At 39.5% G+C, this 26637-nt stretch overlaps 1 protein-coding gene across 1 annotated transcript in view; it reads left to right on the forward strand.

Moving 5' to 3' along the window:
* Arhgef26 (Rho guanine nucleotide exchange factor 26) overlaps window positions 1-26637 on the forward strand; it is a 114331-nt gene that overhangs the window by 23095 nt on the left and 64599 nt on the right. The window contains exons 4-5 of the mRNA XM_036190071.1: window positions 298-354; window positions 3232-3392. Coding sequence (XP_036045964.1) covers window positions 298-354; window positions 3232-3392 — 218 coding nt within the window. The remainder of the gene's footprint in view (window positions 1-297; window positions 355-3231; window positions 3393-26637) is intronic.

Genomic DNA, 26637 nt, shown 5'->3' on the forward strand with positions numbered 1-26637 from the left:
TGTGTGAAAACTTGGATAGTTAACACTCAGAGCTGTCCATTGTTTTCTTTGATTTCTAGTTTATTCTTTACAACTTGGAGGTAATTGGATATACTGGAAATAGCCAGAACTAGACTAAAACAAAAACTTGAACTGATGGCATTGTATTGTTTTGTTTTGTTTTTATTTTTTACACTGAACTATGCTAATCCTACATTTGTTCTGATTTCTTTTAATTCATTTTAAAAGAATGTGCCTTATGTAGAAAGTAAGCCATTAAAGTCAGTGAGATAAACTCTACTTTGCCTTTTCTTGTAGGTGAAAAGAAATGGGCTGTCTCAAACAGTGAGCCAGGAGGAAAGAAAGAGACAAGAGGTATGTTCCTTGCTCTGAGTGATGTATGGCATCACTCAGACCTTTTGTCTTCATCTATTGTGTGTGCTTGGGCTGTGTTTGGCAACATATTTGTTTTCTTTCTATGAGCACAGCAAGTTTTGTCCTTGAATAAAGCTTCACACATCTTAGCTCCCAGAAAACAATAGTATAAAGGTCATAATATCATTTGCATTTAAGCAACGAAGCACCTGGAAGAAATATGGTGAAATACAGATGGTAGATCCTTGAGGTGAAAGAGCCAAAAGCAGGATCTAGTGCTTAAATAAGTCTCTACACAATATACCCTGGTGGTGTAGTGCACACTGCGTGGGGGAAACTGAGAGAGGGAGACATGGACTTGTGAACTGCCTTCACAAATTTTCTGTAAATTAAGAAGTACACCAAAAATGAAGTTTGCATAAGAAAAAAAAGGCAGATAATAGGACTTTATAACTTGAAATTTAAATCAATACAGTTTAAAACTTTTGCTCTTTTTTTTAATTTGGTTGTTGTTGTTTTGCTCTTTTGAGCCAGGGTTTTTCTATGTAGCTCTGGCTTTCCTGGAACTTACTATGTAGACTTTAACTTGCAGAGATCCACTGCTTCTGCATCCCGAGTGCTAGGATCAAAGATGTGTGCCACCACACCCTGCTTTGCTCATCATTCTTACAATGTTGTGAAGCTGTCACTCTGTCTCATCTTATGCATCTTAGTATGTTTACATACATGTGCTTTTACATACAGGTACATTAATTCTACACAGATACAAAGGTGTCCTTGTCTTACACAAATGACATGGAATAAAAGAAAAATATGTGGGTTCATAATAATGACATTTTTAAGTTTAAAAAGGTTAAAGAATATAGCATAGCACTTGAGGGTGCCCACAGGTGAAAATTAACAAGTGCAGCATGTTTCTTTTTTTTTCACATTTAAAAGACAATAAAGCTTAATAAAATCTTACGTTCTTTTTGATTCAATTCCTTTCTCTCTTCCCCAGAGAGAAGTTCAGTGACATATTGCTGTGTATTCCATATACATACATATACATTAAAGGTTAGACTCTTTACTTTTTACACTCAACATATTTAGGAGTTTATCTGTGATGGTGTACATTCTTTCTGGTCATTGTTTAAGCCTTTGTGTGGTGCTCCATTCTCTGAATGCCTATATCAGTTTTACTAAGGGCTAGCCGAAGTTAGGCCTTTTTTTGTGCTGTTTATTATGGAATAAATGATATTTCTCTCTTTGTTGACAAATTCAAGGATTTCTCTGAAGTCTTAAGTCTGTTAAAACAATCTGTCTTTTATATCTTATGCATTTGAATTTGGCCTATTTCTATTGAATTGTAAATATCTTTATTGAGATTTCTCATACAAATACCATGACAGCTTAAGTCTCATGCTCTAACTCCTTTCTCTTTCTTGGGCGTACCCTTCTTTGCTCTCCAGTAGTCAATGCCTCTTTAGTGATTTAGTCAACCATTACTACCTTAAACTTTTCTGCACTTACCTTTGCATATGATCTGTTCTGCATAGTTCTGTGTGTCTTTAGTCTGTCTTTGTATTTTGGGTGTGATTACAGAAGCCTTTGTTGTTGGAAATATTTGAAGTCATTCCAAAGCAGAAAATCCATCAACCACCTATATTACCTATTATTTTTGTTCAAGAATGGAAAATTTTCATGAGTTTGTTTTATATTTCTTATGGACAGTTGTGTTGATTGTATAGACTTGTACAAGGTACAGACTAACTTTTCATGTTCTTACTCTTTAGTTTTTAAATAGTTATGTCAGTTAATTCCTTGGAGCTTAGTTGAAGCTAGAACAGAATCTTTATGGTCAAGACTTCCAAAACCATACAGATGTTAAAAAGGGGGGAGGAAGCGGCAGTGAACAGTGTTAGCTCTGAACATTTGGCTCTGCTAACTTGATATGCAGGATGTAGCCCAGCCATTGGCAGCTAGGAATTGGCATCTGGGAATCCACCTGCCTATGTCTGTTCTCCCTCCCAGCCATCATCCTCTGTGCTCTTGGGGCAGAGGCTTGAAGGAAACAAGACCTAAAGGTCATGGTACCCAGGCCTGTAAGAATGTTTACACTCCCCATCCCCTCACCCCACCAAGAAATTCTCCTAGCATTCTCATTAGGAGAGAATCTAAATCTGACTTTGTTGAAGAGGTAGACGAATTCTTTACACAGGGCATTGGTGTCTCTGTAGATGTGGTCTAGCATTTCATCATTCACAGTTATCAGAAACCTCTGTGTTTGTCACCAAGGGTCTCTGCCGAGGGTGCTTTGTTCCTTCTTGAGACACTGATGAGAGTAGAGTGGGTGGCTTGTTGAGCAGATGGAATTACTTTCAATTGTTTAAGTTATAGAAAAGAATTCCTGTGGCTGCTAAGAACCTTCTAAGGGTAGGTGCGGTCATGTCACACAGTACTGGCTGCTGTTAACTGCAAGTTAGTCAGTCATATTAAATCACACAGAGAAGGAACAAATACAAGAAGGGAGCGAGGGGGGAGCTATTTGTGAGCCAGTGATCATAAATTCTTAGTGTCCCTGAAGCAGTGTGCTTTGAAAGGAGGGCTCAAGAAGGTGACCCCAAAGGTTAATTAGTGTCACAGTGAGATTTTATGACATGCCCTACTTCCTTCCATAGATTGTACCCTGTGGCAAAGGCATGACCTCAGGATGCCATGGAAAGTCATCCTGGCTCTTTAACTTTTCCTTTTGTACAAGCAGTGACAGTTCTCGGTTTAGGTACACAGTGGTTTGGCGATGCATTTCCCATGTCATTCCTATAGACAACAGTGAACATTGTATTTGATTCTTCAGTTAAAGTAATTAACATAGTATTTATTTTCTCACTTTGCCAGGCCATCTTTGAAGTCATATCCTCTGAGCACTCCTACTTACTCAGCTTGGAGATCTTGATACGGATGTTTAAAGATTCTAAAGAGTTGAGTGATACAATGACTAAAACCGAGAGGCATCACCTTTTCTCCAACATTACAGATGTCTGTGAGGCCAGCAAAAAGTAAGTGCTCTTCAGTTTGCCTGTGGCCAGTCTGGAACAGTACTTACCAGGGACACCGTGTCCTCTGACAGAGGAGTGGCTGGGGTTAGGAAATCTGTCTCCACACAACTGGCTGGTGTCTTCACCGTGAAGTCAGTTTCAGGATGTGCTGTGAGCTGGTGATTTAGATATTGAGCATCTGTGTTTGCCCCTTGTCTCAGCAGGGAGCTAGCTCAGGTCTCCCCAGCCCTTCTCCTCCCCTGCATCTGTTCCTTTGTTTCTTTGTTTACAGGAGCAGGCGCCTGTTCTAGGCTAGGCTGTGACACTTGTCTATTTTAGTAAAAAAAAAGGACAGGCTTGGAGCTTTTGTCTTCTGTACAAATAGTTGGGTAGACTGTAACAATGTTTTTAATTATGTCACTTAGAGTTTTGTCCTGAGAAGTTGATACATTTGTGTACTACATTTCCATACATTCAAAACTTATATTTATCATTTTTTCCAGATTTGTTTTTTTTTTTCATTTAAGTATTTCCACGTATACACATATGATATTTGGTGGATAAATACCTCAATGTTTAATAATGAAATTTGGTTTATAATTTTATTTTATTTGATTTTTTAATGTGTGTATAGGTATGTGTGTAATAGATTCTTTTTTTTTTTTTTTTAATGCTGATGTCACAAAGGGTTATATGGTAAGAATTCCCTTTATGTACTGCTTGCTGACCACCTGGAAAGCAGCTACAGCAAACATTTCTTCCTGTGTACCTTTCAAAATAGATTATAATTTATGTGAGGAAGTATACTTTTTCTCATTTTTATTTAAATGGTAACACTCTGTGGGGAACCATTCTTCCCTTTAACCCTTTCACCTAAATTTTACAAGCCGTTACATGTCTGTAATTAAAAGTATCTCCCCTTTTAAAAATACCTTTTCATTGCAATTAAAGCACCAAATTATCACTTGGGCAGCAGTTTTCAAGGAGCAGAGAATGGGGCTGATGATCCTTCTCAGATCTGTCAGTTCAGTGAGGACTGCAAATATGTTCCTCTAATCCACCCGGCTTTATTTATCCGGTAATGAATATTTCTATAAGGGAAATACACGTTTGTCTATTAGAGTACCTGTGATGTACTTCCTCTCCTTGTTGATGTCCAGGTTTTTCTGGTTTTTAGCCATACTAATCTTTGGCCATGTTCTTGCTATAGAGTACTTCAGGATCATGGTCTATAATTCTTGCTCTAGATCAGGAGTCAGCTGTTTGCCCTAAGAGCCTTAGTGTCTTTTGGTGTTTTTGAAGAATTCATGAGACGCTCATTGCTGGATGGCTTTTGACTTTCGGTAGATAACCAAAAAACAAAAGGTCCAAATTCAAATCTATAGAACAAGATACACTCAAAAAAGCCTGTAGGTACACTAAGCCCATCAAAATACATGCATTAAATGTGCAATTTTTTTATGTGTATTATTACACAGTTTTATCAAACCAAGAGGCCCAGCTTCTCTGTCATTGTCCCAACCACATGCTCCCTCCTTGTATGGTTAAATTTTAAAAATTACTGAGTTTTATTACATTTATTTGGGGTAGGGGTGCAGTGTGCCATAATGTGTGTGTCAGAGCACAACCTGCAGGAGTTAGTTTTCTTCTCCCCCTGTGAGTTCAGGGAATTGAACCCGGGTTGTCAGGGTTGGTAGCAAGTGCCCTTAACTGATGAGCCATCTCACTACCCTCCTCTCAAAAGTTACTGTTTAATCTTTGCTTTGAATGTAAATGTGTGTGTACACATATAAACACACACACACACACACACACACACACACACACACACACACATTCTATCTCTCCCTGTAGATACTACAAGCATATTCCTTACACTTGACTCAATCTTTCTTTTTTCACATAATGAGATGGACTAGAGGTTGCTCCCTAATCATTTATAAAGACATCTATTCTCATTTCTGCCTGCCTGGTTCTCCATTGAGAGGCTGTGTCATGGCTTACTCATGTAGCCCTCTGTTTATGGACATAGGCTTTTTTTTCACCCTCACTATTGCCCTTTGTGCATATGCTTTGTTGTGTTTCATTTATTTTATCTTTGGAAAAAATTTGAGGAGGAATTGCAGTGTCAAAGGGTGAATGCGTATGCGCTTCTGTACTGTATTGCTAAATTCCCCTCCAAGTATTTGAATCACCTTGCTTTACCACTAAGAACAGACAAGTCCTTGCACCTCCACAGCCTTTCCAGCAGCCTGTCAACAAATCTTTAGATTTTTGTCAATCTGTTAAGCAAGAAGTGTTATCTCAATGTAGTTTTAGCATTTATCTTAAACTTTTTTTTTTTTTTAAATTAAAACATTCTGGAACATACTGTAGTCCAACTGATAACTAATGGTATTTTTCAGCACAGTAAGTAGACTATTCTCAGTAATGAACATAGGATATTGAAGCCTTAGGGTAATAATGAGAGCATTAGTGTGTACTCACATGTTGCTCACAGAATGAGATGTGAGAAATCATCACCGGGAGGGGGAGTTTTGTCATTGTGAAAATGCCTCTGATTGAGTGCACTTGCACAAACCTAGATGGTGTAGCCTGTACTACACACCTAAGTGAAATTGTAATGTAAACGATACTGGCTTTTTCTCCTAGAGCCACGAACAAAACAGAATTAAGTAAGCATAAGAAAAAATAAGACACAGGAAATACGTGATACCAGATGCTGCTGCCAGTGTAACATGGCATATGACTTTATAAGCTTTTGTTCTTTAAGTAAAAGAAGTATAATTTGGTGATGAAAGTTTAACAAGGAAATGCACCAACTGCTGACATAGTTTTGTCACTGTCAAATGTTTGTTCTTAGTCCGCTTTGGTACAGATGGCAGCACCTTAGGATTGTTTGTAACAAGGTCCCCACAAACACAAGTAAAGCATTGTCCTATGACCACATGGCCACTATAAAGTGGTTAGACACTAGACATTGTTTAGTTTTATTATTTTTTTTTATGAGACGACCATCTTCTATGTCATCTGTTGTTGACCGAAAGTTCCATGGTGCATCACAGTGCAGTTTTGTGGTTAACATATAACACAAGCAATCAAAAAAGGAATCTGGAAGTCAAAATTTTCTTGAAAGATTGCTGAATTCAGTAATGTGAGTTTAATTGAGTTACAGGTATATATCAGGAATAATATGCGATCAATTAAAAACTTTAGAAATATCCAAAGAGAAGGATTTTAAATTGTTAGATTTTAATTATTTGAAAGGTAAAACTTATCAGAACATAAATGATACACTGGGGTTATATCTCATTGATACCTGGCATGCATTAGACACACTGGACCCATTCATTCCAAGTAACACATAACCTGGGTATGGTGGTCCACTCCTGCAATCCAGCTTTCAAGAGGGGACAACAAGAGTTAACTTTATCATTGACTACATATTTAACTTGAGGCTACCTTGAGCTACATGAGACCTGTCTCAAAATAAAAAAATTGAAAACATAAAAAGTAATTACCTTTGTCTAATAGAATTCTTTCTTTACTTTTTGTAGTTTACCTCATATAACTCATACCACATTTAAATAGTGAGTCACAGAAGCCCATGAAAGGAGAAATGAAACCAGTGGCCTGAAATGTGTACCTAAAATACAACAGAGACATGGAACAAATTCATGACTGACAAGTCCGTATCTAGTTAACCCTGAAGTAAGTCAGCTTGTTGAATTACGGATTAAAATTCCATTTTAATTTTAACCATTCACACAGTTTAAATATTTCATGAATTTATTAGAAGGCTTCCATATCTGTAATAACACATAGTACATAGCTATTCTGAACATTAACACTTGAATTTTATTTTAAAAAAAAATAAAACTGTGGGGTCTGGAGAGATGGCTCAGGAGATGAGAACACTTTTTACTCCTGCCGAGAACCCAGGTTCAATTCCTGGCATCTACATGGTGGTTTACAACCACCCATGACTTCAGTTCCAGAGGGTCTGATACCCTCTACTGACTTCCGTGTGCACATGCAGGCACAACACTCATACACACAAAATAAATAAATCTAAAATAAAACATAAAAAAAAACCTAACTGTAGAACTTCTCAGCTTTCATTACAAAAATAAAACCAGATGTACTTTCATTAGTCACATATCTACTTTGTTTCCCTTGGAACACAGTACTCTGATTTGGATAGCTGCCCATGTTGTGGGATCTGTCACATTTCAACTTAGCCCCTTCTGCTTGATAACTCTGCATTTGTATTACAATAATTTGAATTACAAACCTTTATTTGATTAAATTTGGAATGTCATTTCATAGATAGCCTTTTACAAAAGGAGCATGCTTCAAAGACTTGCGGGGCCTTTGTGATGCAGCAGGCCACTTGATGAACATCAGGAGTGACTCTTAAGATCCTAAACATGGCACTCATGAAGGGTCTCCAGTGTGATAAAATGTAAAACCCCAGATAAATTTTTATGTATCTGCTCATTACCGACAATGGACAGTGCTGATGAAGCAGAGCATTGTGGATACAGAAAAGCCTATCAGCAAGTTCTTTTATGTAATGAAATAGATAGCCGTAGGTGATAGCATATTTAGTGTAGATTGAGGTCAGAACGTTGTTGACATCCAGGTTGACAGTGTGGCATCTGGTACCCTTTGTGGCACCTCAGGCCCCTCTGTTTGCTGATTAAACACCAGAAGGCCCTTCCATGTGAGAGAGCATTATTTGCACACAGGTAGCAAGAACAATGACCATTCTGATTTTAAGTGTATGCATAGGACCTGTCAGTGGTGTGTCCCTTTTAGATTCTCTTCTATGTGACAAATCACTCATTTCAGTCACTCTTACAGAGCCTCCTGTTCTGCTAGGCTAAGGGCTACACCACATTCTAGCCAGTGTCTGCCTGGTGGATGCTGGTATTGTGGGGCTGTAGAACAACCTTAGCATGTGTGCCAAGGCACCTCAAAGCCGAACACATGTCTGGAAATGGAAATGTTTGGGTCACACTAGAAATCATGGGCTTAAAGGGCAACAGTGAGGTCAAAGGAGAGGAAGAGAGGAAATGGATGGCGAAGGCTCATGTGGCTAGGTTTCTACTGTTTGCTGAGGAATTTCACGCTTAGCATTTGTATAGGGGGCTAAATGTTTGTGTTGGAAAGAACTGTGTAGAACCTGCTGTAGAGAGAAACAACCTATGGTGAGAGACTTGAGGCATCAGTAACATAGTCAACCATGGTGGGAACATGATAAGACAGACAAAGAGCAAGAACTCAAAATGTGGATTCTGGAGGATTTGGTAGAAAGAGCAGTTTCATTTGCTTCCTCGGTTTCTTCCTGGCTGACTATGGCTGGAGCTTCTGTACCATTGGAACTTAGTGAGAGAGAAAAGATTCCTGTACGGAACACGTTAAACGTTGGAATATGGCACACAGTGAGAAGGTGTCTGGTTGAAAGAAGTGTCCTTAATGCCAGTACTTGGATGCAGAGACAGTAAAATCTCTGTGAGTTCAGTTTGAGGCCAGCCTGGCCTACACAGTGAGTTCTAAGACATCTAGAGCTACATAGTGAGACTGTGCCCCACCCCAAAAAAAACCAATAAAAAGAAAGAGAGAAGCAGAAAGAAAGAAAGAAAGAAAGAAAGAAAGAAAGAAAGAAAGAAAGAAAGAAAGAAAGAAAAAGGAAGGAAGGAAGGAAGGAAAAGGAAGAAGGAAGGAAGGAAGGAAGGAAGGAAGGAAGGAAGGAAGGAAGGAAGGAAGGAAACTGCTCTACCAGAATGGTGCTGTAGAATTGAGTCACAAAGGTGGTTCCTATCACTGTGGGTTTAAGTAACTTATTGACCTTATAGCAGAGGTTTTAAAGTGGTGATGATGAAACCATGTACCCCCAAGGAAATGTATTTTTGAGTAATCCTGTGACTTGCCATTAGTAGATGGGGTCTGGTACAGTTGGAATAGCCCTCCACAAATGCGAATGGCTGCCTTGGAATTTATAGACAGAGTACAAAGATGAATGTCAGCATTTTGACCCGGAAACACTGGAGGAGGCTGTGGTTGGAATAAGTGAGCTAGGTAGTATAAGAACTACATAGTGGGTACTGACTTTTGATCTTTTGGCCCTAGAGAACTTACTTCTTGATAGCATCTTTCTTGGTGTGATGGGCCTGCCAACTGTCTGCTTTCTAACTCCTTGTTAAAAGTCTATATGGAGGGAAAGCTAGCCTCCTGTTGACTCTCTATGTGATCTCTCCTAGAAGGAATGCCACTTTGTTTTCATAGGATGATGACTAGAGAAAAGTCTGGAAAGTTGTGGTACCAGGATGGCTCTGGGCCAGTCTGTGGACAGTCTTTGACTCTCAACCCTGGATCTATTTTCTTGTACCCTAACTGAGTGACCATCTTGCCTGTGTTTCAAATTTGTGAGATAATTTGACTCATGGTCTTTTTTTCTTTTAAGGATCAATGATGTTCTAAAAGCCTGATATGAAAAATGAAAATAGAAATATTTGATGTATGCTTCAATTTGAAAAACAAATACGTTTGTGTCATAAATAGAAACCACACATGCATGTGCTTTGCCTGTTTGTTTCCCTTTAATTCTTGTTTGGTTGTCCATTTAGAATAATGTACATATAATATTGCTGTATTGATGGTAAGTGTTATTGCTTTGTGTCAATTTGCAGTAGAATATGTCCAATTCTACTTATGAATTTAAAATACTTCCCTATTAAAGGCTGATACTGTCAGCAAAGGAAATTCACTCATTTGCTGCTGCTACGTACTAGCTACCCATTTGTGGTCAGAGACTATAAGGTCTAAACAAAGGCTAATTGTGTTAGAAAGTTTTCTGCACAATGAAAATTAGACGATTCTTTGATGTTTTATATGTACTATATTTTTACCTCCAATTCCATGCTTTCATTTTCAACATTATGTCATTGTGTGCAATTATTTGCATCCTGTAAAATAGGTAGTGGAAGAGCTTTGCAAGAGGAAAAAGCCATTTCTTTTTTCCCATTAAAGAAATTGCAACATCCGATTTTTTCGGAACGCCATGTGAAGCAAAAACTGTGCCTGTCTCTTGCAGCGTTCCGTCAGAATGCCCTTCAGTGTGCTTTTGTGTCCTGGGGAGATGATTTTTTTCCTGGCATATAATGAGCAGCTGACCCCAGCTCTTCTAGTTCCTGCTTTGTTTAGGGAGTAAACTATGACAACAATGAACACACGAAACAGTACTTACCTGATTCGCTTGTCCATTTAAATCAAGTTATATTAAAATTAAGATATCAAGGGACATTTAATACTATTGTTAAGTACACATGCCTTATGAAATTGCTTAATAGTACCAAAAATGGCATTTTGTTCAAATACTGGCACAGCCTATATGTATGCTGAAATATGTTTTCTATTTGGTATTAAAATTCTAAACTTTAGTGCATTAACCAAATAACAGTAAACCTCCCAAGTCTTTAATGGCATTAATATTAGCATTTCACCCTTTTATCTGATTCATACAGCTAACTTCTAAAAGAAAAGCACATTAAATGCAACTAGGCCAGAGAATACAGAACTCTTTAGATCAAGGGATCTGTTTAGTTTTTGCCCTGAAGTAATGGCTGTTCTGGAGTTTCTTGTTAGCAAATGTTCTTTCTTTACTCAACATGTAATATAATTTACCAGAGACTCTTTAGAAAGGAAGCCCAATGCTTTACTTGTCTTTAGTAAACAGATAAACTGTGTTTTCCTTTCCTTTTCTTTTCTAAAACCAATTTCTTCAGCAGACACTTCACAGACAGAAGCATAGAAGCCATTCTTTGTGACCTTTATTGGCTTTTTCCCTACCTGGCGACAGATGCCCAAGGAGTTTATTTGAAATTCTCCGCAAGCCTCTCACACAAATGTGTGGGAAGTGACAACAGAAGAAATAAGTAGTCATTTCAGGCAGAAGAATCAGGGCTACTCAAGTCTCCATGGATGCAGTTCCTCTAGTTATGAATTCGAAAACCAGGTGGTGAGCCGAGGGTTTGAAAAAGTGACCAGATACGGGTAACTGGAAACCATATTCATTCTGAAATCCTGGTGAAGATGAGGTGGGCCATCAACTAGCAAACTCACGGGGACAGGCACTAGCAGTGAAATTTTCAGCCTAGAAAACCCAGGCAACTCAAAAAGTTTAAATTGAAATTGGCAATTAAGGAAGCCGAGAAATAGCCAGCCCTAAAGCCCGAATAATTCTCTTGAGGCCCTACTTACATTTAGTACGCTTTTCTCTGAAAAGGGCGGAAGTAGGTAGGTGAAGTTGAGGTGAAAGTTTGAGTGACTGAAGATGGGAACTTGGTGAAAGACTGAGAAGTGGTCACACCTTGGACCCGTCTTTGATTCTACATGTCTGCATGATGCTCCTCTGGACCTCAATGACAAGGGAAAAATAGGTGAACACCGGGATGGATGATGCAGGCCCAGGTGCGGACTTAGGATCTTATGATAGTGGGAACATTTTGCTCCCATTCTTTACCTAGGGCACCTCTAGCCAGGTACCTGTGGACCCTTGACCCCCTCCCCCTTTTTTGTCAAGTCATAATCAGCATAATATAGGTTTGATTCCATTCTATACTATAAACTTCAATAGTATTTACGTTCAAATATATTATTGCTATTATGAGTATTTAGTATATAGTTCCTACATGTAACCCTCAAATTTCAAAGATACATTCATCTTAGTAAAATGTTAGGCAAGGGCTTACTGATTCTAAAATCTAAAACTTTTCGTTTTTCCTCCCGCTTTCTACAAGAAAATCTGTATCCTTAACCTTCTGTGAATTGTTTTGATAATTAAAACTTACACGCAAAGTCTTTAGGACAACACCATGCAAACGATCATACAACAGTTCCTTTGCAAATATTTTTAAATACTTTCAAACATTTATTTAGTAGTGTGGGAGGCATGAGTATGTGTGTGGGGGTGGGGGTGCATGCCACAGCCTGTGTAGGGAGGTCAGAGGATAACTTGTAGGAATCTCTTCTTTCCTTCAAGGGATGGAACTCAGGTACTCAGGTCACCAGTCTTGGAGGGAGGCATCCTTACCCATGGAGGTATCCTAAATATGTCAAGATTTCGTTTTTCCAGCTTTGTAAAAAATATTCTCTATTTAATTGTCTCTGCTAGCGTTGGTCAAGAACAAGGCTTAAGAGTAGGCTTAAACTAGAGTCATCTGGAAGAGAGAACCTTAACTGAGGAATTGCCTCCATAACATTGGCCTGTGAGCATATCTGTGGGATATTCTCTTGATTAATAATCTATATGTGAAGGTCCTAGCCCACTGTGGTCAGGGCCACCCTGAGGCAGGGTTGTATAAGCAGTCCAAGTCATGCAAAAACAGTGTTCCTTCATGGCCTCTGCTTCAGCTCCTGTCCACAGATTCCTGCCCTGATTTCCCTCAGTGATGGACTGTGATGTGAATGTGTAAGCTAATGAACTCTTTCCTTCTCCGAGTTGGTTTAGTTAGTATTTTATCACAGCAACAGAGATGTGAACCTAGGACCATGGTGATGGGTCACAGCATATGATCATACCATTTCAGTCATCAAAGCCAAAGCAAATGGAGGCTGTTGTAATCATATAGGATATATTAACCAGGATTTAGTTGGCAACTAAAACCTGGTGTTTTCCATGTAAATGGCAAGGTCTTCATACCAATGTTTATCAAAGGCTCTGGCATGCTCCGGCTGCCAACTGGGCTGTTGCGATTACCTTTATGTGGGCATTTGGAACTACACCTCCCCTTCATCTTTATGCATTGGCTGCATAAGCCCATGAGTTCTGAGTTATCACACAGAGATTTAAGTTCAGATAAAGATACCAGTTGGAGCCCACTACACTGTTAGCAACTTAGTTTCACCGAGACCAACCTTAAACTAGAGGAGAAATCTATGGAAAAAGAAACAATGGCTGGGGTTTAGTTGCAGTATTTCATCTGCCTTCCATTTGCAGCTGTGGATTTTGAACCATTTCATGGATTTTTTTTTTTTTTTATTTGACTCCGCCAGTAGTGACTAAAGCAAGCAAGACCACCCAGTTTTTTTTGGCAATGGAAAAGATCTTAATGTAAACTTGATGGTCTAGCCAAGTTAAAACTAGCACTTGGTTTAAGCACAAGAGGGATGGTGGGTAAATGAAGTTGCAAAGCCAAGCTGTTGTGAGTGTTCTAGTTGTTTGCTTCTAAACTGTTGTGTGAGTTTTCCATATCCCAACACCAGTCCTTCTGACTGGATCCTTTTAGGATACTATCAAGAACTATCATTTTATGTTTCCAGGTAAAGATGTTGAGCCCAAACTAATTATGTGAATCTACTTAAACTCATGCTTAAATTTGGTTTGAAAAAAAAAAGTGAGGTTTTTGATTCTTCAGATGTGTTTACCCTGGACAACCTATTAAAAATAACATGTGTAGAAGGTAAGAATTTTGTCTGGCCAGACTGTGGTGGCACATGCTTGTAATCCCAGCACTTGGGAGGCAGGGGCAGATGGATCTCTGAGTTTGAGGCCAGCCTGATCTACAGAGCAAGTTCCAGGACAGCCAGGGCTATTCAGAGAAAGCCTGTCTCGAAAAACCAAAGAGTTTAGTTTAAAGAACTGAAGTTCAGGGGCTGGAGAGATGGCTGAGTGGTTGAAAGCAGTGGCTGCTCTTCCAAAGGACTGGGGTTCAATTCCCAGCACCCACATGGCAGCCCACAATTGTCTGTAACTCTGGTTCCGGGGGACCTGACACCCTCACACAGACATACGTGCAGGCAAAATACCAATCACTGCTCATAAAATAAAAATAATTTTTTTTTTTTGATAAAAGAACTAAAGTTCCATTTACGGTTCAAGGGAACACACACACACACACACACACACACACACACACACACACACACACAGGAAATTACTGTGATTTACTCTTTTGGCATTCATCCTCCTGTGGAGAATTGTAAATGCTTTTCTTATATCTGAACGGCTTTGACCTCTCCACATATGTAGACCTTACAAGCCAAGGCATTGTGTGCTCTGTGACATGCTGGTTTCATTACCCTGTTATGTCCTCATGGCCACTGTAAGCAAGGGCGGTTGTCCATTGTCTTTACTATAAACTGTCTCTGAATGTGGTCCCGCCCCATTGCAGTGCTATAGTGTAATCTGAACATAAGTGAAGAGATCGTATAAGTGTCTAGCAGTTTGTAGTTCACTGTATTAAAAAGGCATCTCAATAGCTTGTGTTAAATTCCTTCAACTTCACCACTGAGTGGAGGAAGAAAAGAAAAATGTATGTTTGGAAAGCGAGAACTTAATTCAGATTTATAATTTTCTGATACTCAGTATGAAAAATATATTTCCAAAATAAACTTTAGTAGAAAAGTTTGAAAGCTTCCCAGGATTTAAGTGAACGGATTCTTTAACTCTTAAGTGGTAATGTAAATATTGAGCAATCTGTGGTCAGATTTTTATTTTAATTTTTTAAGATCTCGGCTTTGTGTAAAAATCTGTGAAAATACAGTTTCCCTTAAAAATTTTAAAACATTCATTTTCTGCATTCTAGGAAGAGAGATGAATAGTATCTTAAGTATCAACTCAGCATATTATTACCATTCTCTACAATTTTCCAGGATCTGGATTAAATCGTTGTATGTCTAGGAGAATATTCTGAGTGGATTGTATGTTTAGTGAATGTCTTTAGGTATGGGTCTTAACAGGGCCTTTATCTTCACAGTGTTTTCTTTGGATTTCCAAAAGGTTTCGGGAAATGACTTGGGCTTCCAAGAGAACTTTGTGGAAAGGTTCCATGGAAATGTCAAGATTGGCTGAGATTGACCCTGTCACTTGTGGGGATTCAGACAAAGGTCTCCTTGTAACTAGCAAACTGCCTTTGTATTGGGAGTTCATTGGAATGTCTTTTCTGCAGAGGGGACCCATCTGGAGAACCAGAACAGGGCACAATAGCAGTGTTTGTGCTCGCCTGTGGAAGGGGCCCTGCGTGCCTCTTGATGCACATTTGCTTATGCAGACACAGGTCTGCACTTGTGTGAGCATGTGGAGCCCCTGAAGAATATGCTGGAAATCTCCTTCCTCGACTCTCCATCCCACAAATTGAAATTTTACATGACTGCATTTTATTGAAAAAATAAAACAAAGCCAGAAGTTATTCCCACCCTAAATTACTTTCTTAGACGTCTCTAACATTACGATAAAGGTCTTTTAGGAGGAATAACTTTTTATGCTCTCTGACACAAGTTCAGCTGTCATGTCTTTAATTCTGAACAACTGATACTTTGGGGCAGGTTTTAAGACGTTCTCATTCTGAGGGAAGAATTGGTTTGCCTCGGCTGTGTTAATGCCACCCCCGGATTTGGACCTTTACCCTTTATCCCTTTACCCTTTCCCACTTTCCTGGCCAGTTTCTAGTTTAGTTCTATAGAACTCCGTCTGTGACCAGAATGGAGTTAGCTTGCACTGCCGTGGCACCCTTACTACCTTATTCATAGAGCCGTAGATTAAGAGCGCTCTCAGCATTGTTTTTGGACCAGGTGATTTCTATTTGTCATGAATTATCCTTGAAAAATATTATTATTTAGATTCAAAACTGAGCATTGGTGCTGCATACCTTTGATCCCAGCACTTGGGAGGCAGAGGCAGATGGATTTCTGTGAGTTCCAGGCCAGCCTGGTCTACAGAGCTAGTTCTAGGACAGCCAAGGCTACACATAGATGCCCTGTCTCAACAAACAAACAAACAAACAAACAAACAAACAAACAAACAAATAGATTCAAGACTCTCTCCTCTTACAAGCTGTTGAGCAAAACATATGAAGAAAAATCACATTTTTTTTTCTGTATTCTTTAGGGATGTACACTGAAGAAACACTTGTCTTTACCTGTTTTATTTAGCTTTTGAAGCATTAACTAATTCCCAACTTCAAAGACTGGCTTTTGTTACTCATATCTCTTTTCCTGATAACGGAGGGAGCAAGGAATCTCAATCTCATCCCTGAGTCTGTCACTTCTCCCTCTGCCTCTCAGCTGTTGAGTGAGTTCTCCCTCAGCAAGAGCTGATATTTATCGGAATAACCACAGGATTAAAAGCCATGGCTTTTAGGTCTTTGCTGAAGCAACATTATCACCAGCTCCCACTGGAGAATTCCAAATTACTGCTAGCGCCTGCCTTTGCTCAGCTGTAAATTCCTTCAGTGGCATGTGGTTCAGACAGTGACCCTTACAGAGATAGGATATGCAAACTTTACCTAAGGCTCATGAATGTATTGTATTAGGGCTTGAAAGTGGCGGGAGCCTTGGTGATCTCTTGAAAAAATATAGCCATACCTGTCACTATAGTATTTTTAAAATTTGGGACAGATGAGCTTGAGGCAGTAAATAATCTCTTAATACAGTGGTTCTCAACCTTCCTAATGCTGTGACCCTTTAATACAGGTTCTCATGTTGTGGTGACCCCCCCCACACACACCAAATTGTTTTGTTACTATTTCATAACTGTGATTTTGCTACTGTTATGAATTGTAATATAAATATCTGATATGCAGGTTATCTGATAGGTGACCCCTGTGAAAGCCTTTGATCCCCAAAGGGATCGTAACCCACAAGTTGAGAACCACTGTCCTAATAGGAGATAACTCTGAAAATTATTTTCTGAGAGTGAACATCAAAGTTCTAAAGCAGGTGGAAAGAGGGGTTTATAGGCAAATCAGAGGGCTTTGCACCTTCTTCCAGGAAAATACAACATAAAATTTTGATAATTTTAGTTAATGGTTTTCTTTGAAAAGACCTTGGCATTGACTTGTAGGCAAAGTCTGAATTCATGGAAATTTGCACCAGCCAGAACTGCTTTTGACTAGTTGTGGTGCCTGTGTTTCCCTTCGTGTGCTCCTCCGCAGGGGCTGGCCTAGCATTTGCCCATCTGGAGGAAGTTCCTCCATTTTACAACTCCAGGAACAGTGGTTTAGAGGCTCTGTCTTTGACCACTCAAAATGATAATTGGATGCATGAAAAATTCAAATTCTATCGAGGACAATGCAGTGAGAAATAAGTCCTTAATAAAGCAGCTTCTGTTATAGCTTCCAGATTTGCACAGAGAGTTTTTGCACAATGCTGGTGACTTCGCTTTCAGTTCTATCAGATAGCCAGAGTTTTCAAAGAAAAAGAACACCAAGTCTCCTTTTCTGCTTTCTTCTCCCCTCCCAAGTATGCTGGTACTTTCTATTCTTTTCTCTTTAGGAACTTAAAAAAAGATTATTATTATTATTAGTGTGTGTGTGTGTGTGTGTGTGTGTGTGTGTGAGAGAGAGAGAGAGAGAGAGAGAGAGAGAGAGAGAGAGAGAGAGAGAGGATGCCATGGTGCCTATCTGAATGTTAGCAGACAGACAACAGTTCTCTGTTCCCTCCTCCAGCTTTACTCAGAGGAATTGAACTTAGATCATCAGGCCTGCATGGTTTTTGGCACATGCCTTTACCCATCTCATGGGCCTCACTTTAGGAACTTGTCATGAATAGCTATGCTAATAGTCATTTCTGTAAGTATAGGACTCCTTTAAGCATTTATATCTTTTTCTTTCATAACATATTTAGACTATGAAATTTTTTTTTCTTAAGAATTATGTGTTCTTACGCCTTTAATCCCAGCACTCGGGAGACAGAGCTAGGCAGATCTCTGTGAGTTCAAGGCCAGCCTGGGCTTCAGAGTGAGTTCCAGGAAAGGCACAAAGCTACACAGGGAAACCCTGTCTCGAAAAACTAAAAACAACAACAACAACAACAACAACAAAAACAAACAAACAAACAAAAAAAACAAGAATTATCTGTTCTTGCACCTACTATAGGCCCAGGCCCTAAAAATATAAGAGTAAACATAGTAGACAGAATGCCCATTCTTGTGACTTGGTGAGATAAGCATGCATGGAACAGATGCCAGACAGGGAGCTTCACCTGGTTCAGGAAGCCATGAAGTGACCTTCCTTACTTCATAATTACCCTTCCTGCCTTTGTTACTCATGAGATTGACCTCATAATGTAATGGCCTTCAGCTATCTAGAAATCATGTTCAGGATTGTTAATTGTTTATATTTAAAAATACTTTCAATTAAAATTAGACAACTGATGTATGGAATATAACTTACATAATAAACCAGTATTTCTATGCAGCAAATAAATTATTTATTTAGCTACAATATGAAGATACATTATTTAAGATGGGCATGGTGGTACATGTCTTTAGTCCCAGCACTCAAGAGGCAGAGGCAGACGGATCTCTGAGTTTGAGGCCAGCCTATTCTACAGAGTGAGTTCCAGGACAGCCAAGGTCACACAAAGAAACTCTTTCTCAAAAAAACATGTGTGTGTGTGTGTGTGTGTGTGTGTGTGTGTGTGTGTATTATTTAAAGAAAACCCAAAGCTGAGTAATGCTGCAGTTCAAAATACTAAACATATGTCTCGTTTGAATGCATAGTTTTTCAGTATTTCCCTGTCTCTGGAGGGTTTATACATTTGGAGGGTTTGGTATCAGGCAGTTGATACAGTTTAAGGAAAAGGCATCTGGCTTATGCAGGCTCACTAAAATCTCCTTTTACATCATGTCCTCAGGGAATGCTTAGTTTTGTTAAAATTTCTGTAAGTCAAGATTTCTCTTTATTTTTAAAATACTCAGTTAACGTATTTGAAATTGGAAATGTAAATAGCAAAGTCAGCCAACCGTATGGGTAGCACATCACTAGTTGGGCAAAGGCAGCACTCACTGTGGTTAGTTTAGCTCTCATAATAAATCACATGGCACACCTGAGTTCATTTTATTTTGACCTTGCTTTGTGATTAACTTTTTCCATGCACACATTCCCAGCTTTTTGAAGTTGAACAAGGTAGGACCCTGCCAATGTTAACAATTTCCCATTGTTGACAAAAGGCAACCTAAGGGGACAGGTTTATTGTAGCCGGTTTGAAGGCACAGTCCATCGTGGCTGGGAAGGCCTGGTAAGGTCCATGGCTGCAGAAGTCCATAGCTGAGGATCCTCACATCTTGGTGGACTGGGGAGTAGAAAGAGATGAATGCTGGCTTTCTCCTTTTTGTCTTTTAATTCAGTTGAAGACCCCAGCTCATGGAGTATAATGTTCTTCATGTTCAGCGTGGATCTCCTCTCCTAGTTAATCCTCTCTAAAAACACTTTCACAGACACACCTTAGGATGTACCTCACGCATGACCAATTACGCTTATAGTCAAAACCCATCACCTGCTATCATACCCTTAACTACGGTCCATCTGATGAGCTGATGACACGTTCATTGCAACTTTATGTTTCAGTTGTGGTTTCTGCTCCTTAAAACAGTCTCAGAGCAGCAGGCTGGAGTGCTGTCAAGTGTTTAGTATTCCACACAGCAGCAAGACCATGGTACAAATGTGTACATTTGATAAATTTTCCTGTGCTTCCAGTTACATTTTTAATGCTATTGGCATGAGTTCAATGTCAGAAAATCATTACACTTATGTAGTTTTAACTATAGGTACAGTCGTATTGGTGTTAGTTTATATTAAAGAATTGGGCATTTGTGTGTCTCTCTATATGCATATACAATAAGATGTGTTAAAACATATTAAACAAAGTTGTATGTTGATTATTTGATAATCCTGTGACTAGAGGCTTCTCAAAGCTTGACTCAGGATTCTAGTTGCAGCTTTAGTTAGTTCAGTATTCACTCATTCATTGTTCTTAGCAACTTTGTGGACCATAAGTACTGTGGATATTAAGAACCAACAATGATGGTAAAACCAGAAACGTCCAGCTACTTGCCTTTATTTCTTTTTCGTCTTTCATTATATCCTAGGGAAAAATAGAAATAACTAGTTTAGATGTAATGAGAAGGAAAACAGTACCCTTGTGGTGAAGTAATTCAGGACTCTTAAAATCTCTAATTAATGTTTAGATGCTTGTTTTAAACATTTTAAAGACTGACAATTGGAATGTTGGCAGTGGTGTCCTCACAGCTTAGCTTGTTGGCTAAATATGCCATGGGGTCTGCCTGGTTCCCAGTCTCTGCTTCACCATCTGTACCCTGAGGACCCGATGCCTGGCTTTGCATGTCTCAGCATTCATGTACATTGAGTTAAGGAAGATGAAAGTAGACCGACCTTTCCAGGTTTTGTAGTAACTAGCTAGTACATGGAAATCAGTCAACTAAACAAGGCCTTTGTCCAGACCAGTGTTTACATATATTCTGAAGTCAAAACAGCCATTTGAGAGATTGTTATTACAGCATAGTTTAAAAATCAGAATATAGTGTGTTCAGCCAGGTGCCATTAATATCTTTTCATATTTTAAGAAAATTTATCCTCAAGGTTTTGTGGACTCTTTGCCACACTCCCTTGAAGATTGATTATGTTGCTGCCTTAGAGTTTTGCCAGAATGATGTAAATAATTGGACTTAGCTTCTGATACAGTTTATTCTGGCTCTGATTATGAATATACATTGACAAGATTTTTCTACTGATAATAGTTCATCAAGGCCACATTAAGATTATGAAGAAAAGGCCGGGCACACTTTTTCTTTCATTTACTCCCATTTGTAATTGAACTGTAAATGTTCCCAATTAATTAGACTTCATACAATGCAATCAATTACTGAAAATTGCAAACTTCAAAGCCTTCCTAATGAAAGACAAATATCTTACAAGTATACATCTGTCAAAATGTGATGGTAATTGTAGTAATTAATTCTTGCTCATGGTAAAAATAACACTTTAAACATTAATGAAAGCTTAAGAGTCGTTGCTTTCATTTATGTTAATGTGAGAAACTCCTCAGGTATGGGACAGATTTTGACATAGATGTCATTCTTTCGGATGAATGAGGTGTTGCTTTTCTTCATAACTAAACAGAAACTAGAAGTTGCAAATAAGCGTGTTTCTTTTCCAACAGAGAACTGGTGCTTACAGGTTCCTGCCAGGCAGAAGTAAAAGTCTAGTGAGTCCCTAATGACTGAATTTACTTCTAAATTGGAGGACTTGAAACAGATTTCCATAATTATTTCGGCTTCAATGGAAGTCCTTCACTAGCATGGCTTCCATGCCTAGTCATTTGATGATAATATGTCAGCCACCATTTCTATAGGTCAGTGAGGGGCATACTATGCTCAGTTCTTTTCACTTTATGTTTTCAAATCTTACCATCACCTGTAGAGGAGATAGCTTCTTTAGTAGACAAGAAGCAGGGGTTGAAGTAATGGTACCCAAGTACTAAGGTCACCATTCAGACCCGCATCTGAGTCAAGCTCACTTTCTATAGGGAGACAGAACCAGCTAGCTGGTCTCGTGGCTGAGGAAGTTAAGATGGGTATGGGATGGTGCTGTGTGGCAAGGGATCACCATACACTAGGTTGTGAGTTCAGCCTTCACCATCCTTGCCTTGGTGACCTCAGTATTGCCATATATCCCAACATTTCAGGAAAATTGGGAAATCTGGATGTGTAGGTGCATTCTTCACTTTTAATGGTGGGAGATAAATAAGTCCTCCTGCATACACCTTGAGTCCTTCTGCCATGGGTTACTAGTCTGTTGTATACTGTGCTGGTTTAAGGTAACCTGATAAGTGGGTAAAGCCTGTGCCACTGAGTCACATTCTTAAAGGACTTCGACAGCCAGAGTTGGTTGGGAGTGGGGACATGTCTTAAAGTATTAGGGTAAATTCTGCCATTAGGATTTAGAGAAAATAAGCATAAATACTTTCCAGCATGCTTATGTCTAATATTATATAATATGAGACATTAGAAAAATACATCTGTATGATTTTTGGTGGTAAAATGCTTACCTTATTTCATTTACCCTCTTGGCAAACATGGGATAGAGAACTTTGAGTAATACTTCTCAGGAAGATTTTATGTATCAAGTATACACATCTGCATCTATCCCTGTATGTATGTATACCCACACTCACTTTTTTTTCTGATTGTAATTGAGTTGGCCTATTAGGAACGTAAAATAATTACAAATACTGGAGTTTAGTGAATTAGAGAACACATGAATAAAACAGTGAGTGTGGTGCATGAGTGTCATTGTCTCAGCACTCAGGAGGCTGAAGCAGGGATATTGTCAGTTCCAGGTGGAAGTAGAAGGCAAAACCCTCCAACAAATAATATTTATAAATACATGGACTAAAAAATACCCTTGTGTAAACAACTGAAAAAAGATGATGATAAAGAGACCATTTTCATATTGAATCCCCAGGTCCTCAATTGGGCATCCTGCATGTAATACTTTTATCCTCTGTTCTTTTAAAATGCTGAGTTCACCGTTCTGTGTCATAGAGTGGAGGGAAAATTTGGATTTTGAAAGTCTGGGGGAAAGTGACACAGGTAGGCATTCCCTTTCTTCTTGTTTTCAGGCTTCTGTAGATACTGATGGCTTCATGATAGACCTCTTGCCCCTGCAGCTAGGTACATTTAATCAGTGCTGAGGGCGTAGCTCTGTGGTCAGAACTGGCAGGTAGGACAGGCAGCAGCTGCTGCTGGAAAGAAATAGACATTTTGCCCCATCCTTTTTTTTTTTTTTTTAAATCTAAAACATGATTGTTTCATGGGCCTGGTGATTAGAAGCACTTGCTATTCTCCCAGAGGACCGGAGGAGTTTGATTCCCAGCATCCACAGGGTGACTCACAACCCTCTGTAACTCCGATTCCAGAGTAATCTGATGCCCTCTTCTGGTCTCTGCAGGCATTGCATGCACATGGTGCACAGACATACATGCAGGCAAAACACCCATACAAATAAAATAAGAATAAATCAATTAAAAAAAAAAACTAAATAGTTTCATTGACTTCCCTCTTTTATGTCTTTTATTTTTTTCCTGTAAATCTTTAAATTAGCTTTTTAAAAAAAGTTCTTCAAGGGATTAATTTACATAAACCTGGAGGTTTGTAAAAGAAAGCAACCTTTAGGAAATTATATTTTACAGGATCTGAAGTCCTAGTCGAGACAACTGCTTTTCATTGCTCCTGTAATGGCCCAGATGAGGAGACCACTCTCTGTTGTTAAACCAGGCTTTTAATCTTCTCCTCGAATCCCATAGAATAATATTCACAAGCGTTCACATTTGTTTTATCTTACCCTGTTTTATTTGAGAAAGAAACCAGCGAGTATTTCTTTTGCCTGGTTCTAATGGACTCTAAGGAAAGCACTTGGAAATGGCGCTGTTTAACAGTAAGATGTGTAAAAATCCACATGGAAAAGAAAACGCTATACAAGGTTTAGTTATCAGGTATAACAGTGGAGTATGGTTAGTGCAAGTTCATGCTGGCTTTGTTAGCACAAGTACCAAGATACTTTCAGAATCTTATGTTTGAGAGAGGGAAGAGCGCCAGCCGCTACAGCCTTAACACAAGCTGGCAGCTACCGAATCTTCCTGTCCAGCCACACATCATGTTCCCCGCCCCTTCCTTCAAACAGATAGGCCTACCTCCATCCCTCTGAAGGACTCCAGGGCAGCCCTCCCAGGTAAAAGACAAGTAGGTGGCTTCTTTGCTCTTTCTCCAGTCTTGCTACTAACTGGGGCCAGCTCTGCTCCAGTGGCAGTAGAGTGAGAATGGAAAGTGCACTGGGACTATGCTTGGGTGGAGAAGGGACCAAATGCAAAGTGTGTGTGTGTGTTCACGCGCATGTGCGAAGTCCAGACAAGCCTTTTCCAGTTTGTTAACATTAAGATGTGAGTTGTAGAAACATCAGTGGAACTAGAGAATGGTGAATTGCTTACAAGTTGGTAAATGATCACCTGGCTGTGGACCAAACACTTTGTATCTTTGTGAACGATACACCCACCATGGCTGTATCATTTCCTGCTAAGGCCCTCCTTAGCATCCTTATGAAGATAAGAGTCCATGATGATTTAGATAGGTCCAGGCATTTAGACTGACCTAAATAAAGTGGATAAGAGGGCTGAGTAGGAAGGAAGCCAGATAAGGTTTGTGTCCACAGGCCTCACTGGGTGGGTTGTGGTTAGAAACTGGTAGTTAGGAATTTGATTTGGAAACCTGGGTCATCCCGTTCTTCAAAGGTGAAAGGTGATGACTACAGAGAAGGTTTTAGAAGGCAAGGTTTCAGTGGGACTTGGAAAGTGGGTCAGAGCAGAATGGGGGATTGGGCTTAGCGCAAAGAGCCTGTTAGAGAATCTGTGTGCTTTGGGAGCAGGGTTTAACGAGAAGTAAGAGAATGAAAGGGTTATATATATGTGTGTGTGTGTGTGTGTGTGTGTGTGTGTGTGTGTGTGTGTTCAAACAAAGGCAACATTCAGTTTTTATAACTTATAAAATGAGGTCAGGAAGCAGGAAATACGTATGTAAGAGTATCCATCCTATAGACATATCTCTAAGGGAGGAGGTAAGCTATGTGCAATTCAAAAACTCACCATTGTTGAAGAAAGTTAAAGTTTACCAGGGCCTTGGTTATGCTTAAATACTTCATAAGACTGGGATATGAAAAAGATTTTATGAACATTTTAACATTTTTAGACTGTTGCATCCACTGAAGCTCTGAGAAAGCCTATGAGAAGGCATAGAAACAAACTTCCCCAACTGTCTATAAATGCCACTGGTTCTCCTGACGCTGGTGTCAGGAAGGTGGTTGAGCTGGAAGCTGAAGGCTGTGTCTTAGGTTGAAGGGCTGTGCTTGCTGGAATGAGCCTGGCTTCCATAAGGACATACAGTCTCCAGTTCTTGGGTGTGACAGGGCTTTTGGCTGACTTCCCTACAAACATGCTTGACATTCCCACATATCTCAGCATTGTGGCTGTGGGGAATGGCTTCAGATGGCATCCCATGAGCCTAAAGGCACTTTCACGTCTGCCAGCCTGGGTGTCAGAGAAGGCAAACAACTGGGTTTGGGCCTCCTGACCCTGCCTCAAGCAGAACAGCTCTTCTTTATTGCTTGTCGTGGGACTTCGTTAGAGTCAGTCGCAAGGAGATGAAACACACTACATTTGCCTTTCTGGGCAGCAGAAAGGAGACCTCTGTATATGAACAGAATTAGCTGACTTCAGCTCTTGTCCCTCTGCATTTCCTGGTCCCTTTACTGAAGCGCTTGCTCTGTTGAGAGAGTAATTGACGTACTATACAAATATCCCACTTCAGTTACATAACTCACAGTTTTTCTGCTGTAGTCACAGATTGCACAACCGTCACAATAACTTTTATCATTTCTCAGAAATGAATCCTGGGCTCCTTAACATGCATTCTCCACTTGCCCCAAACTTCTCAAGCTCTAGGCAGCTTCTGCCTTCTTTTCTGTTGGGGTATTTCATGTGAGCGAAGCCATACAGTTGTGACTCTATAATTAGCTTCATCTACTAACACAATCTTTTCAAAGTTAGCCATGATGTGCACAGACCAGTCCTTCATTTTTACTGCTGACAAATATGCCATATTTTACTTACCCATTCAAAAGCTCCTGGGTATTGGGCTGTTTCTCCTTCTGCTCCTGTAAATTCGCTGCTGTGAACATTTGTGTGTAAGTTTTTGTGTTTCAGGTTTTCATGTCTCTTGGGTCCATTCCTCAGAGTGGAATTCCTTGGGCTTGTGGAAACTAATATTTTGAAGTGCTCCCTCTTCCTTTTAGTGTGCACCACACGGATGCTGGTGACTGGTCTCCGTGGCTTCTCCTTTGCACTTTGGCTCAGCCTTGCCCAGCCCAGCATCCTGCCCTTCATCCTGCTGCTAAGAGGGTTATCGTAGTAAAAACATCAGAAAGTTTGATGGTCCTGTTACTTTAGAAAGGAGCTGAAGTTGTTTAGTACAACACTTGTGTAGTTGGAGAGCTTCTCTCCAGCCCCCACCAAGCCCTGTTAGTCCGACAACCCATTTATAAAATAAACACACAGACATTCATATTATTTAAACTGCTTGGCCATTAGCTCAGGCCTACCTACCATTATCTAGCTCTTACTCTTATATTTAGCTCATTTCTATTAATCTATACTTTGCCACGTGGTTTGTGGCTTACCGGTGTCTTTACATGTTGCTTCTCATGGCAGCACACTTGCGTACAGTCTAGGCCCAGGCTGCAATGATAAATTATCTTCTAGTTACTTACCAGGTTTGCATACCCTTCTGTGTTAGGTGTTTCATTATTCAAGACAGAGGTCCATACATTTCTTCATGTTATAGACTTCTAAATTTCTTTTCAAATGTTTCAAAAGCCATATGTTTTAGGAACTCCTACAATAATTGTATGTTTTT

Source organism: Onychomys torridus, chromosome 6, assembly GCF_903995425.1.
Source record: "Onychomys torridus chromosome 6, mOncTor1.1, whole genome shotgun sequence".
Classification (NCBI taxonomy): Eukaryota; Metazoa; Chordata; class Mammalia; order Rodentia; family Cricetidae; genus Onychomys; species Onychomys torridus.